The sequence below is a fragment of the Mesocricetus auratus genome, unplaced genomic scaffold, assembly GCF_017639785.1.
Source record: "Mesocricetus auratus isolate SY011 unplaced genomic scaffold, BCM_Maur_2.0 Super-Scaffold_100047, whole genome shotgun sequence".
In the NCBI taxonomy this organism is placed as follows: Eukaryota; Metazoa; Chordata; class Mammalia; order Rodentia; family Cricetidae; genus Mesocricetus; species Mesocricetus auratus.
In genome coordinates, this window is record NW_024429224.1 from 1021411 (window position 1) to 1040668 (window position 19258).

General features: G+C 53.5%; 1 protein-coding gene across 10 annotated transcripts in view; it reads left to right on the plus strand.

Annotated features, from left to right (window-relative positions):
* LOC101834130 (DAB2 interacting protein) overlaps window positions 1-19258 on the plus strand; it is a 172840-nt gene that overhangs the window by 82904 nt on the left and 70678 nt on the right. For 7 of the 10 annotated variants that reach the window (XM_013122020.3, XM_013122023.3, XM_013122022.3 and 4 more), the window contains exon 2: window positions 3221-3324. In XM_013122020.3, the coding sequence (XP_012977474.1) occupies window positions 3221-3324 (104 nt within the window). Of the gene's footprint in view, window positions 1-3220; window positions 3458-19258 lie in introns of those variants that run through there. The other 3 variants (XM_021234051.2, XM_013122025.3, XM_021234052.2) reach the window with 3 other exon arrangements.

Genomic DNA, 19258 nt, shown 5'->3' on the forward strand with positions numbered 1-19258 from the left:
CCATACATACCTGGGCACTCATTCCTGTCCTCACTTGCTAGTGATGGAACCTGAGGCTCACACTCCACTCTGGTGAAATGGGACTTCAGTTGCCTGATTGGTCTTCCAGTCACAGTGCCTCCCACAGGACTCAGAGTGACAGTGGGATGCTCGTCACAGAGCTCGTAGGACATCTGCCTGGTGGTGGTGACATGCTATTAGGGATACCTGTCCAGGTGGAGAAGGTGTGTCCTGTCACTGAATGAGCTGAAGCCAGGCCTGGGTTCGGGGGAGAGGCTAGATGGGGAGCGTGGAAAGAGACTTCCTAGGAAAACCTCCATAAAGTGTGGGTGTCTCTTGAGTGACTAGCAGAGTGTGTGTGGGTGAGTTTTGAGTAGAGAAACACAGCAAGGAACCGTGGAGAAGGCTGGCCCCTGACTGGAGGAGCCACTCTGGCTGAGGTGGCCCACGGCATGACCTGCTTGGCCAGGCTTCAGAGTCAGAGACTTGTAGTTGAGTGAGGGCCGAGCTCTGCCCTTTTGCATTTCTGGGAAGAAGCAGGAAGCATGGATAGTGTGGTCTAGACTACCCTGCCTTTGACGAACCTGCTCCTGTGACCACATGTGTCCTCTGTCCTGTCTACACCCATCCCCACTTGCTGTGCCCCGGGGGTATACTTGTGGGAGGATCTGTGTAAGTGCGTGTACACATTTGCCAGGGTGGTCTCTTATCCCATGTCCCAGTGTGTCCCCATGTGCCGGGGAGACCTTCACACTGTCCTTTTCTTCCTTGTAAATCAACAGGTTTTTTCCTAAGTGCCACACATACCAGGCTCTATGAGTGCAGGAGATGTGGAGCTGCAGTGTGGGCATTGGGAGTTGTCTGTCTGTCTGTCTGTGTCTGTTGTCTGTCTGTCTGTCTCTCTCTCTCACACACACACACATACACACACACACAGGCTCTGTGAGTGCAGGAGATGTGGAGCTGCAGTATGGGCATTGGGAGTTATCTTTCTGTGTCTGTGGTCTCTTTGTCTGTCGTCTGTCTGTCTGTCTCTCTCTCTCTCTCTCTCTCTCTCTCTCTCACACACACACACACACAGACACACACAGGCTCTGTAAGTGCAGATGTGCAGCTGCAGTGTGGGCATTGGGAATTGTGCCTCCCCACACACACACAGAGTGCAGTGACCTTCTCAGCAAGAGACACCCAGCCATTGCCAGAGTAGCCAAGCTAACAGTCTGAGGTGTCACCAAGGACCTCCTTCAGGACTGTCTGTGTAGTCGGCTGATGGGTGAACCTGGAAGAGTCCTCTGGGGTGGGCCACACGGGCGCAGGCAAACAGGCAGCAGCTGTGGTCTGAGGGAACAGGCAGGAAGCAGCTGGATTGGGCTGACTTGGGTCTTCAGTAGGCATGAGCAGGCCTGGCCAAGCATGTCTGATCCTCCACCACCCCCAGGCCGTCACCATTTACAAACCTGACTGTTTCACATTCTAGAAAGCTAGAGAAGTGATAGGCTCATCCCCCAACTCCCCGTCTCCTCAGCAATCCCCACTGGAGCTGTGTAGCCACAGCCTTCTCAGCCCTGGTATGGTCTGATCCTGCAGGCCTCCCAACCTTAAAACTCCTGGGAAGGAAGCCCAAATTGGAAGGCGGAAGTCACAGGTTGTCTTAGTCGAAGGGCCTGTGGACGCCAGCTATCAAGACGCCCATCTAGTGTGACAGTCTAGGAAAAGGCTCAGGGATCTGTCTGCTTGTGTTACTCTGGTGACAGGATGCTTGCTCAGTACACACAGATAGTAGCATTAAGTACAGACTAAGGAGCATTTAAAAAACAACTGTAGCCAGGTGGTGGCGGCGGCAGCGCACACCTTTAATTCCAGCACTCGGGAGGCAGAGGCAGGCGGATCTTTATGAGTTCAAGGCCAGCCTGGTCTACAGACTGAGTCAGGACAACCAGAACTCTGTCTCCAAAAATTAAACATAAATAAACAAAACAACAACAAATATAATTGTGAGGGGCTGGAGAGATGACTCAGTGATATATTTGCTGCTCTCGCAGAGGACCCTGGTTTGATTCCCAGCACGCACATGGTAGCACACAACTGTCTTTAACTTCTAGGGATCCATTGCCTCTCCTGGCCTCCATGGGTACCAGGCATACATGTGGTGCACACACTTATAATGCAGGCAAAACACCTGTGCACATGTGGCAACAATAAATAAATCATTTAATACTTGTAGAAATCAAGTACTTGGGAGATGGAGGCAGAAGGATCAGCTACATGGCAAATTCAAGGCCATCCAGGGCTGCATGGAACCCTGTCTCAAAATAAAATTGTAGTAAGTGCATGCAATTTGCTATTTTAACCATCTCTCTCTCTCTGTGTGTGTGTGTGTGTGTGTGTGTGTGTGTGTGTGTGTGTGTGTTGGTGTTCTCTTGTTACTTTCCATCTGAGTTTTTGGAGACCAGGGTTCTCACTGAACTTGGAGCTCACTCACACCTAGACTGCCTGGCCAGCAAGCTTCCGGGATCCCCCAGCACCAGGATTGCAGCACACCTGGCGTTTATGGGGACTCTGGGGATCCAAACTCAGATTCTCACGCTCGTGCATAAGGCACTTCACCAACCGAGCAACCTTCCCAGCCTCATTTTAACCATTTTAAGTGTATAAATGTGCAGTTGCACAACTCTCCATTTGCAAAATGTTTTCATCTTCTTACACAGAAACCCTATATCATTCAGCCGTAGCCCCTGCCCCTTCCCGACAGTCCTGGGTAACCTTTGACTGACTTTCTGGCTATAAATTTGACTATTGTGCTCATCTCATATTGTTGGGTTAGAAGAGTCCTTGCCCTTTGGTTTCTGGCTTATGTCACTTGGCATGATGTTTTTGGGTTTTGTTCACATCATGCAAACTATGTTTCCCAGTGTTCATCCAGTCATGTGTGGATGAGCAAAGGAACTGCATTTGCCATGGGCCTGTTGTGAATATCGCTGGTGTCAATATTTCACACAAGTATTTAAGTCTGCTTTCTGGCCCTTTTGGGTGTACTTGTAGGAGTATCATTAATTGCCTGGGTGTATGGTATTCCTGTCTTTAATGGCGGGGGTATGCCACCATCCACTCCACAGTGGCTGTAGTCTGTCTTTTGTGCTGTCTTAGGATGTGGGAGTCGGCAGAAGCCTTGGCATCTCAGAGCTTTTGAATTTTAACCCCCACTCCTCTTCTTCCACAGAGTCACCCCAAGAGAGGCCGGGCTCCCGGCGCAGCCTTCCCGGCAGCCTGCCAGAGAAAAGCCCCAGCATGGAGCCCTCGGCTGCAACTCCGTTCCGGGTCACGGTAACTATCTCTGCGTCACCACGGCCACGGCCACCACCATCACCACCTCGCCCTGTGGGGCTGCTCTGCGACCCCGCATCCCCATTCCTGGAGCCTCATGGACCGGGAGAGTCTCCAGCCTCCCTTGCTCTAGGTATCCGATCCCCTGGCGGCTCCCTGCTCTCTGGGGCCACATGGGGTCCCATTCTTTGAGGGAGGGGGCAGGTGGAGGACAGAACCTAGGAGGCCACCAGGGCTGGGAGAGCAGGCTGGACTAGATTAGAGCCCTTGACGTATGCACGCACAGCCCTCCGCCCTTAAGATCTGCGTTTTGGTATCTTTCATAGAAGCGTCCAGGGCGTGTCATAATTTGATTCTGTCTTGAAAGGAAAGAAAAGAATTCTGTATTCTCCAACTGATATTGCCTTAAAATTGACCCAGACGAAGCATGTGGACTGTAGCTGTTCAGTTTAGGTAGCCAGCATGTGTACTTTTTTCCTTTTTTGCAAACCTAAATGAGGGCTGGAGAGGTGGCTCTGTCAGTAAAATGCTTCCCTTGAAAATGTAAGAACCTGAGTTCAACTCCTAGATCCCGTGCTTAGCAAAACTTTCCAGGTGCCGTGTAATCACAGAGACAGCAGGTGGATACAGGAAGGTCCCTGAGGCTCACTAGCCGGCTTGGTGAGTTCCAGGTCAGTGACTGTCTCAAAAAAGGTTTACAGCACTCCGAGGAGTTTCTCTGTGGCCTCTACAGGAGTGCACACTTTTGTGTACATGCACCAGCATGCACACATATGGATACATGGGTTTTCATGAATGTGTGTACACCAAAAACCCAGAATGATTTCACAGAAATGGACCTCAGTGACATTTAATGTGCCTCACTCCCAAGCATTTCTCCCTCCCTCCCTCCCTCCCTCCCTCGCTGGTGCGGAGCTCACAGGGATCCACCTGCCTCTGCCTCCCATGGCGTGCACCGCCATGCCTGGCTCCATGTGTTATTCTCTGCCCTCTTACTCAAACACCATTTGCACAGAGCCCCTTAAACCGGGGAAGAACACACACTATCTTCCCCCAGAGATCTCCAGTCTGGGCTGGAGATAAAGGTGTGAACCTTTGATCATCCATTCATTCATTGGGCAAGTTTTCCCATGTGCTTGCTCAATGGCAGGTAGCATTCTAGGGACAGCCCACGTGGTAAGAGTGTCAAAGCCAATGCATGGTGGGCAGAGCCCTCGTGTTGCCCAAGAGCTGCCGTGAGGGGAAAACCTTAAGAGAGCTTCTCAGAGGTGTGGTCAGGGGCGTGGTCTCAAGGGGGTGTGATCTCGAGGGCGTGGTCAGGGGCATGGTCTCAAGGGGTTGTTTCTTGTGCCTCTACTCTTTGAGTGCTAGCATTACAGGTGTGTACTGACACACTTGGCCGTTCAGGTGATGTTTGAGTTAGATGATAAAAGACGAGGTGCCAGCTAATCTGTGGCAGACAGGCAGATAGGCAGAGGGACCCAGGTGAAGGAGAGAGAGAGAAGAAAAGAACACAGGCCTGCCTGTCTTGTGACTTGGGGGCTCCAGAGGAGCTGACTATGGCTGTTCTAGAGGGTGGGAGAGGGAGGTGTCTTAGGCCCAGAAGGATCAGTGGAAATTGGCCCTAGGGCCATACCCCTAGATGCAACAAATGGTTTCTGGGGGCGCCACTGGAGCAGGAGTTAGATGGTTCTACCCCCACACCCTCCGCCCTATCCCCACCCCCAGATAGAGGGCCACAGTGGTCAGGGTGAATCTTTGGAGACCCTGGGGCAATGATTGGTATTTATAGTCCTGCCTCTGATGGAGAATGTACTGTGTGGCTGGCACCATGCATATTGCGCCCACTGTCCGGAACCCCCAATTTGTAATCCACAAGGCAGTCCTGATATTGATTCTCCCATGACAGAGGAGGGAACTGAGGCTCGTGGGGTAAGCCATTCACTCTTGCTCAGGCTGATGAGTGCGGCCCCGGTGTCTCTGGCCCCGGGGACTTGAGTGCACTTTCCTAGGGCTGGGAGCAGGAGTGCCAGGGTTATCGTGGGGCCCTGCCAGTCCCTCTGTCTGTGGCTCTGGTGTACATGCCACAATGCCACCATGCCGCTGTAATCCATGACTTGGTAACTGCCCACAATGCCACCATGCCGCTGTAATCCATGACTTGGTAACTGCCCACAATGCCACCATGCCGCTGTAATCCATGACTTGGTAACTGCCCACAATGCCACCATGCCGCTGTAATCCATGACTTGGTAACTGCCCACTGGGATTGGCATTTTTCCCTGTTGTCTTTGCTGTTTCTGGGGCAGAAGCCACCGACGATGGAGTCAGTGTCAATCTGTGAATCTCCAGTACTCAGAAGTCGCCCAGGCTGCTATTGGCACGGGGCATGGGACCTGCTCATGAGCCATTTGCCCACCCACCTCCTTCCCGGCTACCCTATGAGGAGTCACTTGCGTGTTCCTATTCACGTGCCAGGAACCCGAGGTTCAGAGTCTGTGTCACACAGCCCCTGACGCACAGGCAGGCACTGTAGGGCTCTTGGCCATGTCAGGTTTTTGTCCTTAGGCACCTTGGTCCTTTGGCTCTGTGTAGCCTTTAAGGACAGGGATGTTAGTGGGGACTCTCGACCTGGGTGCCTGGAACGGGAGCGGGGGTTGGGAGGGACGGGGACACGAGACAGGGGATGGGGGACAGACATGGACAACTGAGTGCCTGAGTGCTTGGATATGGAGATCTGGGTTCAAATCCTAGCACTTCCCTGAGCGATGATGTGACCTGGTTAGCCAACCGCCTCTCAGAACCTCACTCAGTTAAGTGTGAATGACAACCCATGCCCTGTGGCAGGCGCTTAGCTGATGTGCTGTGACCAGTCATTAGATTGCTGTCCCAGCTGGGCTGCTCCGGGTTAGTGCGGGGCTGGAGGGCTGGGCTGGAGGACAGAAGGCGCGGGCCTCCTCACTGCGTTCCTGAGCACTTACTCTTTCCCTCATTTGGATCCTGAGTTTGCAGCTAACTCCCGTCACCGTTACCCCTGAGGGAGCCTGGGGAACATGGTTTTGCCTGGGGAGGCAGGGGAGATAGCACAGGCTGAAATGAACCTGCCTCGTTGCTGACATTGGAAAGCCTGGTGACAGCATGTCACCGTCTCTCACAGAAGGTGCCCTGTGGGAGAGGACTGGATCTGACAGAGGTCCCATCCCTAAGAGGGTTTCTGAGCCTGGGTGTTTGCTCCTCCCAGGGCTCGATCTCAGCCCTTCTGTGAGAGGCTGTCCTTATTCGCAGGGCGTGGGTAGCTCGGTGCTAGTCCCTAGACTGTAGGACTTGGGAGAGCCTGTTTTGTTTTGTTTTGTTTTGTTTTCGTGCTGTGACATGAAGTTGATGGCACTTGTGGTTGGGCACTTGTGATGTGACTTTAAGGCTTGGCCCCAGCTTTGTGATTTTGGGCGAGTTGGAGGTCCTTCTAACTCCTGTGCAGTTTCTGGTGTCAGGTGGCAGTGAGCACTGACTACGGTTCCTCAGGAGATTGCTGTGTGTCCCAGCTGTGGGGAAAAGAGCCCGTGGGGGAGGGGCTGAGAGTAGGTGACCACAGTGACCTCCTGGTCCTCTCCTATATGTCTTCTCTGACACAGGAGACAGAGGAAAGAACATGTAGGAGGCGGGGCCCTGGATCCGCAAGCATGTTGGGCCCACCCGTCTTGGGCCACAGTCCCCTAGTGTTCTCAGGAACCGGGTTGATGGGAGACAAGGAAGTGCTGACAGCCATGGTCCCCGGAAGACCCTTCGCCCTTTGCCATCCCTAGTGTGTTCTGAGTCCTTCCTCTAGGCTGTTGACCTTGAGGAATTGAGCAGGGTCAGAGCGGGAGGTGGCAGGGGCTTTGGGGAACTTGACAGCGGGTGACAGTTGGTCTGTCCTTGGGAAGTGGAGGGTGGAGATGTTTGAAGGTTTGGCTGCAATTAGGTCTCAGGGCTATTTTTTGTCGGATGGAGAAGAAATGTCAGAGGAGAAGTCTGGGGGGGGGGGCTGCAGAAACCGCAGATGAACTCAGTACTGCGCTGATTGCAGATGCTTCTAGAAACAGGTCTTCGTTCTTTTCCATGGTGTGCTGGGTTGCACATAAACCGTGTTTCTGAGTCAGTGACAGGTATGTGGTGGTGGGGGGGGGGGCGGGGTGTGGGGAGCTGGCGCATGGGAACCCAGAATGAGAGCTCTCTGACTTGGGCAAACAGAGTTTTTATAGTGGGAACCTTTAAAACTGGGTTTTAAGGGACATGTAAGAGTTTTTCAGGAAAAGAGATAATAGTTTGGTTAGAGGAAGATCTAAACCAAACAAGAACAAGCCAGGGGTCCTGATTAGAGTGTTGGAAGCATGAAGGCAAAAGCCAGCTGAGAAATGTGGGGGCCTCTAATGGGGACTCTGAAGCCTTTGCACTGTCTCCTATAGGATGCAGGATACCAGGGGTGACGGCTAAGGGTGGCGGCCTCTGGGGTACCCACCTGATGTTTCCAGCTGCTCAGCCTGCTCTCTGTTCCTGCGTGACTTCACCACGGGTGAACCATCTTCCTCCCAGTAACAGACATGGAGAGGGGGTGACTTGGCTGGAGAGTCTGCCATTCTGGCCGGTGTACCTTCTGCAGGAGGCCCTTTCCTAGATGTGGAGTGTTCCAGGTAGAATTCGCTCAGAGCACCAGAAGCAGGAGCTGTTCAGGTTGGGCCAGGACTGGAGAACTGTAGAGACCTCCTCTCCTGTCGGAATAAACAGGGAGCCCGGATCCCTGAGGTGGATGAGACTGTCGGGAATTGTGCTCAGTCCCATCAGTAGACAGACCAGGACAGATGGGGGATTTAGGATGGGCAACGGGACTCGCCAACTGCTATTCTCACATGACCCTTGATCCCCTGAGCTTAGGTGTCCTTGCGGGGGTCACTTGCTCAGTCCTGGGAAGGACTAACCCAGTCTGGGTGGCTTGGAGAGGGAAGGGGACAAGGCTCCCCACCCCTTCGGTTCAGCTCTAGAATCTCCTAGAGTGTCCCTTGTTCTCTGCCGGCCCTCTCTGGTAACCACAAGGTGTGACTGGCTGACTCCTGTCACAGGCTCCTTACTGTGTTTCTCCCGAAGGGTGCAATGCTGGGCTCAGTGACGGGCAGGCAGAGGCCATGGAGACATTTCCTTCTTTCACATATGCTCCGGGGATGTAGTGCTGACTTCTCCCTACAGGCCCCCTGGGGGGAGCAGACTTGAATCTTGGCCTCTTCTCTGTGACAGGTTGCTCATCTCCAGACCTCTTTCACAGGGCAGCTGTGAGGGCTCCGCCTCCTGCTTCTTGTTATTTCAGGACACTTTCCCCAGAGTCCCAGGTAGCGGGCCTGTCTCCCCCCTGCACATTGTCCCTCGCTATCCCAAAGCAGCGTCACCCCTGGCAGCTCCCAGGCCCATCTGGGACCAGGAGGTGGAGCCAGAGGAAGGCCAGAATGCTTGGGCAACCAGAGCTCGTGCTCTAAGGGGACAGATCTGGCTAGAGCTGGCCAGTCTCGTCTGCAGGGCACTTTCCCCCCAATTGGGGGCAGCAGAGGGCAGCCAGTGGACATCTGGGTGGCTGCTTTCAGCGAGAGCTGAGGTCCTAGTTGCATCCCTAGCCACAAGGAGCTACTGAGTTGTGAAAGCTGTGGGTGATGACACTGGCCAGGGAGCACCTGATTGGCTAATGACAGCTGGGACTAGCATGTGTGGCTGAGGTGGCTGCGATGTTCAGACAGCTATCCCCTTGGGGTCATTGGAGGGCCAAGGTTTGGGAACACAACAGGCTTGCATCAGGGGAGGCTCTGCGAGAGGCTGGTGTGGACCCTGTCGTCCTGGACTGCTTACAGGCTCCTTGGGTCTCCACTACTTTGGGAGGGAGTAGGCTCTCCAGGGGAGGTAGGTGACGGGTCAAGTCCTCCTGGCTGGATCCCAAGCCCAGCATGTATGGACTAGATGGTACCGGATCGTAAGGCCTGTTTTCTGCAGACCTGTGCTGGGCACTCTGCAGGTGGTGTCCATTTCCTCCTTACAACTCCAGGTCACAAACACCTCCCTTTCCAAGATGACTACACGGAGCACAGGGCCAGGCCCCCGAAGCTGCCTCCCTGTGCACCTGGATGTGGAGGACCTCATGGACCTCGCTGGCTGCCTGTGGCCAAGGCGTGCTAGCCAGGGTCACCATTCTCCTTACGGACAAGGGCTCTCCGACTCACAGGAGTGAGGTGTGCTGTCCGGGGGGGGGGGTCACATAGTCAACGAGGGTAGTAAGGGAACCCCACCCCATTTCCCCTTGCTCAGCACGTGCACCCCACTTGTAGCCCGGCAAGCCCTTCAGGGGTCTGGATAGAGCTTCAGAGGTCTTCATTTTCCCCCTTCCGTTCTCCCTGCGTGCTGCGTTGGTGTGTTCTCGTGCATGTGCACATGTGTATATGAGGGCCCGTGCGTGTGTGCACGTGTGTGTAGGGGACAGCTGCTGACTTTGGAGCCTTTCTCAGCTTCTCTCCCTTCCTTCTCCCACATCTGCTCTCAGAGACAGGTCTCTCACTCGCCTAGAGTTCACCGGTGTGTAAGCTGACTGACTGGCCAGAGAGCCCTGGGGACTTGCCTGTCTCTGCTTTCTCTGCATGTGCCACTGAGCTCTCTCTCTGTCTCTGTCTCTCTCTCTCTGTCTCCCTCTGTCTGTCTGTCTGTCTGTCTCTGTCTGTCTCTGTCTCTGTCTCTCTCTCTGTCTCTGTCTCAGTCTCTCTCTCTGTCTCTCTGTCTCTCTGTCTCAGTCTCTCTCTCTGTCTCTGTCTCTCTGTCTGTCTGTCTCTCTGTCTCTCCCTCTCCCCCTCTCTCTCTCTGTCTCTTTCTCTCTGTCTCTGTCTCTCTGTCTGTCTGTCTCTCTGTCTCTCTTCCTCTCTCTCTGTCTCTTTCTGTCTCTCTCTCTCTCTGTCTCTCTGTTTCTCTCTGTCTCTCTCTCTGTCTCTGTCTCTCTCTGTCTCTCCCTCTCCCCCCTCTCTGTCTGTCTCTTTCTCTGTCTCTCTGTCTCTCTCTCTGTCTCTCTGTCTCTCTCTCTGTCGCTCTCTCTCTGTCTCTCTGTCTCTCCCTCTCCCCCCCTCTCTGTCTCTCTGTCTCTCTGTCTCTCTGTCTCTTTCTCTGTCTCTTTGTCTCTCTCTCCCTGTCTCTCTCTCCTTTCTTTCCATCCCATGCCCTCTAGGGATTGATAGGGATTGAATTTAGGTCCTCACTCCTGTGCAGCATGCGCTTTGCTGACAGGGTCTCTCCAGCCCCCACCCCATCTCCCTTTTCGTAGATAGACCTTGGACTCTTGGTCTTTCACCTCCACCTTGATTGCTAAGAGGACGGGCTCACACCGTCGCCCCCGGTTTATACCCAGGGTCTTAGGTATGTGGGGCAAGCAGCTGAGCCACACCCCCAGCCCGATTTCTTCTCTACTTCCTGCTATGGATACAAAGTGATTCTGCGCGGTTGGGGTTGGATTACAGACATAATTCATATGAGGTCTTGGGTGGGAATTGTTTCTGAGGCCAGGAGGCCCTCTGTGGAGGTGGCATCGGTATCAACTGACGTCTGTTTCCTACACAAATCCACACATGGTGATGTATAAGGCCCGTGGGATTGCTTAAAGAACATCTTAAAGAATGTCCCTCCCCTGCCCTGGTGTTAGTAGGGGTGGGTGGATCCATTTCTCTAGCCTGGCATCTGGGCACCCGAGGCCCCACAGGCCTGTCCCAGCCTCCACTTTGGGGCAGGTTGGTCTTTCTGCCACCCCTCCACCCCTGCTTTGAAGTTCTTATTGGCACCCACTCTTTGCTCCCTGAAAGGCCTTCCCGGGCAGACATCCCCTCCCCAGCTTCAGTGTCTCCTGTCCTTCCTCCCCCACTCTGTCACCAATGATCCACCATGTGCGTCTTCCGACAGCTGATAGGGACCTTCTCAAGGGCGGGACTGGCTTCCGATTCTTTGCAATCCTCAGGGCCTGCTGTGGGCACCTGCTAGGGACCGGTGGATGTGCGGGGACAGTAGGGAGCAAATGAACTAGATGGGCGTGACGTGGGGAGCAGCCACTTCCTCAGGTCTGAGAGTCCCCCACTCTGCGTCTGAGGCCGCTGCGGCTGCCTGCTCTGGGAAGGGAAACTGACTGGTTGCCCAGCTCCCCAGAGTTCAGCAGGTCATCAGCCATTGCCCAGACTTAGACTCTTCTCACAGTCCCTCTGAAGCAGAGCGGCCTGTGACTGCCACATTACCGGAGGACAGTGGCCCGGGTGCCACCGTTCTCTTAGTGAAAAGGCCGTAACAACCCTGCCGCTCAAGGGCTCTGGGGTGCCACTGCCCCCTCAGTTTGGCTTTCTGGGTTCTCTGTTGTTCCTCATTGGTTAGCATTTTCCCCTGCCTTGCCCCGGGGCTAGTCCAAACCGTAGGGTGTCTGGGAAGCTACTGGCATCGTCCATCCTGTGGGCTAGACACTGTTTTCTCTTTTATTTGTTGTCATAGCAGATGAATTCCTGTTGGTGTGGTGGTGGAGGCATGCCCAAGAAACAAAGGGTTTAGAGGTCAACTGGTTCCTAGACCAGCCTTTTCATTGTAGGAGCGAGGAAACTGAGTCACAGAATGACCAAAGTGCTTGTTCAGGACTTCATGGTTGGTTGTGGAGTCATCTACCCAGGCTGTGTGGCGCTGTGCAAGGTTCTTGCCTTTTCTGAGCCTCCAATTTTCCATCTGCATAATGGGTTGTGAGGCCCAAAGGAGTCATGAAGAGCTCTAACACAGGGCCTGTTGGGAGCGTTGTGAGTGTGTGTGTGAGGTCAACTCCTGTTGTGTGGTGAACAGGGAGGCTGAGAATGGACCCCTGGCCACTCTTCTGGGCGGCCTCGCCAGAGCATTTGCTCACACAGGATGGGGAAGGTATGATTCACTAGGAAGACTGGCCTGCTCATGGGATCTCAGCCCTGAGGCCAGGGGACAAAGACGAAAGGCCAAACTCAAGGGAAGACACCCTGGCGGAATGGACTTCCCGAAGCCCCCTCCTGTGCTAGCCTAAGGTCAACCTCGAACAGTGGTTCTCAACCAGTGGGTTGTGACCCCTTTGGGGGTGTAACCCCACCCCCTGCCTAACTATCAGAACAAGCAACGGAATAATCTTATGGTTGGGGGCCACCACAGCATGAGGAACTGTATTAAAGGGCCCAGCATTGGGAAGGTTAAGAGCCACTGGCCTAGAACGTGTTGGCCTCCAGGCCTCTGAGCCAGTTTATGCTGAAGGCATAAGGCCTGGGACTTATGGAATGGTCAGTCACCCCCTGGCTACTCCCTGTTGTCACATCCATGGTTGAGACCTAAGGAATGCATGACTAATTTCTGCACATGGATGTCTGCTCAGGCCTAGGGAAATATTAGAGGGCCATGGTTGTGTCCCGCTTCCTGGGTCACTCACTCTCTCTTCTCCAGGCTCTTAGGATTTCTTAAGGGACCCTTGCCTTGCGTGTCCTCATGATGTGTCATCAGCCCAGGCTGGGGCCCTGGTGTGGAAGTTCGAGGCCAGGGGCCCTGGAGCAATGGCAGGGGTCTCCAGAAGTAGTCATACTCGCCGTTATCCTGAGTCTAGACCCACCTGGCATCTCATCGTCAGTATTTCTAAAACGCTGCCTCCTCTGATACGCCCACCGGCGTTACTCCTAAATGGGATTCTTTTTAAAGTCTCTTTTAAAAAATCATAGATACAAATTCACTCAGGAAATACTTACTGATACCTGCTGGCCTTGCGCGCGCACACACACACACACACACACACACACACACACACACACACACACACACACACACACACATACACACACACACACGCACACGCGCCCCCGGTCCCCGGGGTCAGTGAGGCCAGCTTGGGTGGGAGGAGGCAGCTAAAACGAGGAACTGTGTCCTCCAGGCGAAGGGGACTTCTATTTCAGGTAGCCCTCTGGAGTCTTTGCTGGTCAGAGAGCAGTACAAGCAAGGGCAGGGAATTTTGGAGGTGATGGTGAAGATGGTGGGTTGCAAGAGGCCTGTGTGCTGCAGCGGCCCGAGCGCTCCCTGCCTGAGCCCACTGCCCTCACAAACACTGTCGTTTTACAGTTCTTTTCCCTTCTACCGGCAGGGAAGCAGCTGTGGGTGTTCAGCCACTGGCCTGGGCAGCGTGGCTCTCGAAGAGACTTCTCTTCTACTCTCCTGCTTCTTCAGGGAGATGAAGGCAGATCTCCGATTTGGCCTGGGGTTGTGTCACATGGGGACTTCTGATTGTGTTACATTTTAGGGCAGAAACATGTTTGGGGCAGTAGTTTGTTGACAAAACCCTGAGAGCCACACATGGAGGGACGGTAAAAGACAAGCTTTCAGGATACATGATGAGTAAGCAGGGTGGGCTCAGAGACAGCCCCAAAGCCAAGCCTCCCGTGCGGGGCTGGGAGATGTTGGTGGCAGAATTGAGCTTGATCTTCAGGATCACTTTCTGTCCTTTCACTGGTGTGATTGACCTTTGTGTCAGTATCGTTTGTGGCTGCCTGTTAACAGCTGTGTGTGTGTGTGTAGCACTTGTACACGAGCGCTGATTGACCTGCATGTGTATTGGCTGGTGTGTCTGCGAGTGTGGTGGTGCTCGGGGGCGTGTACGTTTTGCTCGCCTTTCTTGTGGGTATGCCTTCCGTGCAGGGTTGTTGGCATGCCTGTCCTTGAGCTTAAATATGGTTCACCCTTGTGTCTTTCTCCATGTGAGAATGAGTTTATGTGCAGTTTCCTGGCCAGGATGTTTGTTTGAGACAGGGTCTCATTCTGCTCCCAGGCTGGCTTCCAACTCACGATCCTCCCTCTTCTGCCTCCTCAGAGCTGGGATTACAGGTGTGCCAACATTCTTGGCTACTCAGTATTTTGAGACAGGATTTTACTCTTGAATGTCCCAGCCTCTTGGGGACCTCATGGCCTGTGGTCCTGTGTTCTCTGTGTGTCGACCATGTGTTCTGCTGACAAGGTGAACCATAAAAGTCTTTCATGTTTAAGGGAACACTGGCATGGGTCAGAGGGTGATCTGTGACCTAAGATGGCCCAAAAGTGGGTGGCCATCAGAAAGGCGCTGGCTTATGAGCCTAGCCTAAAATTCCTCTTGTCTTTCACCTGTTACTGTGCCTGTCATTTCATTAGCGAGTCATTCCCCAGCTTCAGTCACCTTTGATGGTGGAGGATGACCAGAGGAATGGCACATCTGAAGGACATGGGCAGAGCCAGAGCATTCCTTGGCACTGAGTGGGAATGTGCGCTCAGGACCTGGGAGAGTGCGGCAGCCCTGACCGGTCACTGGTCTTAACTTCATAGAGTTGGCAGGCGCCAGCCCGGAAAGTGCTCACTGGCCCCAGCTGCTTATGTCTCCCACGGAAGACTGGAGCAGGCCGCGGGCAGGAAGTCAGCTACCTGGGAGAGTCTGGAGGCACGGTGCTGAAGCTGTCAGGATCCCAGGAGACCTAGGTGTTGAGCTTGGTTATCCCAGACAAGCCTGGGGACCCTCTGGGCCTTGCATGTCTGGTTTGTACCATGTGGGTCCTGCTGCTTCCACCCATCCACCCAGGAAACAGGTTTCCTGCCCCAGCCTGCTATGTGCCTAGCATCTCTCCCCTCCCGGGGCCGAGAGGTGGCAATATCTGGCTGGGCTCTTCCCCTGCCTTTTCTGGTTTTGCTTATTTAGATGTGTTCTTGGCATTTGGACAGAGCCCTAGGATGGTATTGAAGGAGACATCTGTGAAAACAGCCTCCCTCCCCGAAGCTTCCCTGTTTGGGTTTGGACTCTTAAAATCTGGCATGGGTAGAGCTGGGTACTGCCCAGCATGGAGCCATGGCGTTCTGCCTGCATCCTGAGTACCATCTCAGGGTCGCAGGTTGAACAGATAAAGGGAGACAGAGGCATGCCAGGCCGCTTACACATGTGCACTGGCCCAGGGTCAGTTTGCAGGAGGAGGAGGAGGAGATGAAGGCTGGGCTGGGTGGAGGAAGGTGTATGCTTGACTGGGCAGTTACTGACGGTAGGGGAAGGAGCATGCCCTTGACTGGGTACCTGCTGCTGGGCTCCGTACTTCACACTGCAGGAGACACAGCAGGTTGGAGGCCCTTGGTGACAAAGGGCTCCCAGGGTGGTGTGGGTATGTACATCCTTCAGAGTACAGTGTGTGGGAGGGCAGGGCGGGTCAAGACCTCCTCCCTGCGCCTTCAGGATCTCACCTGTGTGCAGAGGGTGGTCTGAGCTGTCTGTTCACCCCACATTCCAGAACTCTCCTGGGTACAGTCCAAGCTCTGCCACCTAACAACCTAGCCACCCTGAGCATCTTAATCTCTCCTAGCCTCCTCTCCCCATTCTGAAAACCTAACATTCAGATACCGAAGCTGGCCTTCTCCCAAGGACTCTTAGCAGAGGCCTTGAGCCTCCTAGACTGACACCCTCCCTGCTGAGAGATGTGCTCTGAGTTTTCATGGACGCAGCAACTTGGCAAAACAGGAGCTTGCTCGATAACCCACCATTTATCATCATCCTCATCACCGCGAATTGATTGAAATGGGTGAATGAAGAAATCATGCGCCTGGAATTCTGAAAGGGCTCTGAGCGCTGCTAGACAGCCTCCCAGAGAAGAGCAGGGGTGGGCCAGATGTTAGGACAGAAAGGCTGCAACTGGGGTGTGTGTGTGTGGTGTGTGCCTGACGGCTTGTCCTTCCTGCCAAAGACACCTGTGTTCTCGCTCCGGGGCTTGGGCCAGTGGTAGAGTGGGGATCTGCTGTGGACGCCTGTGCTCTTTTGGGCGCGGGGGGGGGGGGGGCGCGGGCATTCACAGAGGGGGCAGAGGCAGGGACTTGTATGAAAGCCCTGAGGCCTTACTTGAACTCAGCATTCTGGCGCAGCTGCCTGCTGTGTTAATGGAGGCCTGTGCCCCACAGGGGTGGACTGCAGGCTGCCTGCTGCGTTTTACACTTCAGTCCATGTTCCCAGAATGAAAGCTCAGGCCTCACCTGAGCAGCCCCATGGCCGCACACTGTGCACATGGGGAGTCCGAGGTTGCTTTAGAAGAACGCACTAGCTAAAAGAGTTCAGAACTTCTAAACTGGATCTTACTCTGTGGCTCCAGGGTCATTTTGCAAGCAGCTTCATTCATGTGTCTGTCCCCATTCCCCATTGCCAGACAGCTTGCAGACTCCTCACAGCCCCAGGCAGACTCCTACCTGCGATGCTCACCCACACCTTGTGACAAAAAAGAATTAGCTGTACTTAGGCCAATCTCAGTAATGGTGACAGTAAAGCTACTACATGTGGTTGCTTAATTATTTGCTGATTTACTGGTAGTATCTGACCATAGTCCTTCCAATAATCCCATAAAGTAGGATCTGTCTATAGCCTGTTTTACAGATAGGGATACTGAGGCTCAGAAAGGGCCAGTAATTTTTATGGAGGTTGCCCGAATTACAATTCGAACCCAGACCAGACAAGGTGTTCCCTATCTGTAATCTTAGCACATGGAAGGAGATAGAAGGATTAGGAGTTTTGAGGCCAGCCTGGGTTACATGAAACCCCGTCTTAACCTCTTCTCCTGGGGGGGAAAAAGATTTGATCCTAGGAAGCCAAGTGTGATGGTGCTACCCCTACAAATCCAGCACTTGGGCTGCTGAGATAGGAAGATCATGAGTTTGGGGCCAGCCTAGGCTACATACTGAAACCCTCTCAAAAAAAAAAAAAACCAAAAAACAAATGAACAAAGATATTTGAACCCAGGCACCGTGAAAAAGTTTGAGGTGCCCCAGGGATTGATTGGCAAGACAAGATCCTGCGTGTGTAGCAAGATGATCTAAAGAATGTGTGACAAAGCAGACTTTGGGGGGTGACGGTGGAGGGGTGGAGGGCAGGCAAAGGAGTGATTATGGAGTGATTACTGAAAGCATGTCTAGCTCTCACAGATGAGCTAGCCCTGGCATATGCTATTATAAACTGCAGGTTTTTATGAAACCTTTGTATTTGAGTGGGTTCCTTGTGAGAATCGACTTGGCTTTTGTTGGACATTCTGTTCTGCACCCCAGACGTAAACTCTGGTCAGCTGTATGTGTCCTGTTTAATCCTTACTGCATGTCCCTCTCTAAGTCATTTCACGGTCGTATTACCCACCCACTCTCGGGCAAGCTGGGGGTCTGGTACAGCTGTGTTTGAGGCCTCTCAGTCCTTAGCTGTGGGCTGCCAGTGTGCCCCAGCACAGCCCCAGAGTGGGTGTCAGGAACTGTTTGTTTTCTGAGGCAGGGTCTCATTGCATAGCCTTGGCTGGCCTGGAACTCACAGAGGTCTGCCTGCCTTTGCCTCCAGAGTGCTGGGATTGAAGGTGTGCACCACCAGGCCTGACTGGAATGAACAGGAACCTTACCTTGTACTATTTAGTTAAAGGTCGGCTTGGATCTCTGTTTTTCCCTCAGTGTTGGCATCAAAGTCTACTCCTGACGCACACCAGACAAGCAGCCTACCAGCGAGCTACCTCCCAGCCCTTTGACTTGGGCCTAGCATAACTTTCTCTTCGTGAGTTCTGGTTCTAGCTGATCCCATGAAGGGACAAAAGAAACAACTTGTTTCCCTTTGTCCAGGGCAGGGCTGAACATGTGACCCTCCAGCCCTGTGAACGGGGACAGGGAGCAGGAATGTAGCTTGGGACCTTTCATGAACCTTGTGCAATCTTGGGGAAGCCCCTTCACTCCTCTGGACCTTTGTCACCCTAGTAACAACCTGCTGTCTGTGAGTCTCCTTTCAGGGTGAGGGCGTTTATTGTATGTGGGGCTCTGACCTGGGACTCGGGTCTGTAGGGAAGACTGTGGAAAAGTGGGGATTAGCAGGGGTTCTCAGTGGCTCTCTGCAGAGTCCCTCAGGAGCTGAGCTTCCCAGCCTCTTGGAAATGCAGACACTGTCACCCTGCAGTGCCCATTCTTGTGTTCCCAGTGTCTTGTGCAGCAGGCTCTGGGAGCATTGGACCCCCAGATCGCTGCTGACTTGGGTAAGGGGGAGTAGCAGGTAGCATTGATTTTTCAAAAGGAAGTTACTGACGTCCATCAAGAGTCCAACCCACTCTCTTAGAGGGGAGAATACTTTTATTCTTTTAAAACTCAGAAATAGGATCAGGATGACAGTGTTATTATAGGATGGGCTCCATAAATTGTAAAATGGACTTTGTGGTTCTTTGTACCCTAAGAGTGTCACAATTGTGAAACACCAGTGCAGAGAATGAAAGCCAAGAACGAGTTCACATATGCTGCAGATTCTCACACAGGCCAGCCAGGTGGGGCTGAGGTCTGGAGAGCACAGAGTTTGCATGCCTGCTGTGTCCCAGGGACTTCGAGCTCCCCTAGTCTACAATGCCTTGCCTGTGGATTGTGTCTCAGGAGGAGGGTCCCTCTGATTTACTCTGTAAGCCAAGAGGTGCTTGCTGAGCTCAGTACTTTTGAATATCTGCGCAGGTCATTGGACTACAGGCGTCAGATATGTTTGGACATTACTACTTGGGAAAGTCTCTGGGTGAGGTAGCATTTTATCCAGCCTAGGAGGACATGTGGAATGCTGACAAGAGACAAGAGGAAGAGGTCTGCTGTGGATGGGAGAGGTTGAGGAGGAAGAAAACGTGGAGGGGAAAGGGCAGGGTGAGGGATAGCTTGAGGTGTTGCGAGAGAGGGGGTGTCCTGTGGGAACATCTCTGGCATCAGTCCCCGGAGCTGGACGTCCTTGGGCAAGGCACCTCATCTCTGAGAAAGGCTTCTTCACTTGCAGACGAGGATTTTCAGGTGTTTCCTGTGTGTCCTCGTGATACGAGAGGATTTATTCAGTCTAGTTTTCAGCTCGTCATGTCTGGGGGCTGCAGCAAATGTCCACCTGACCCTC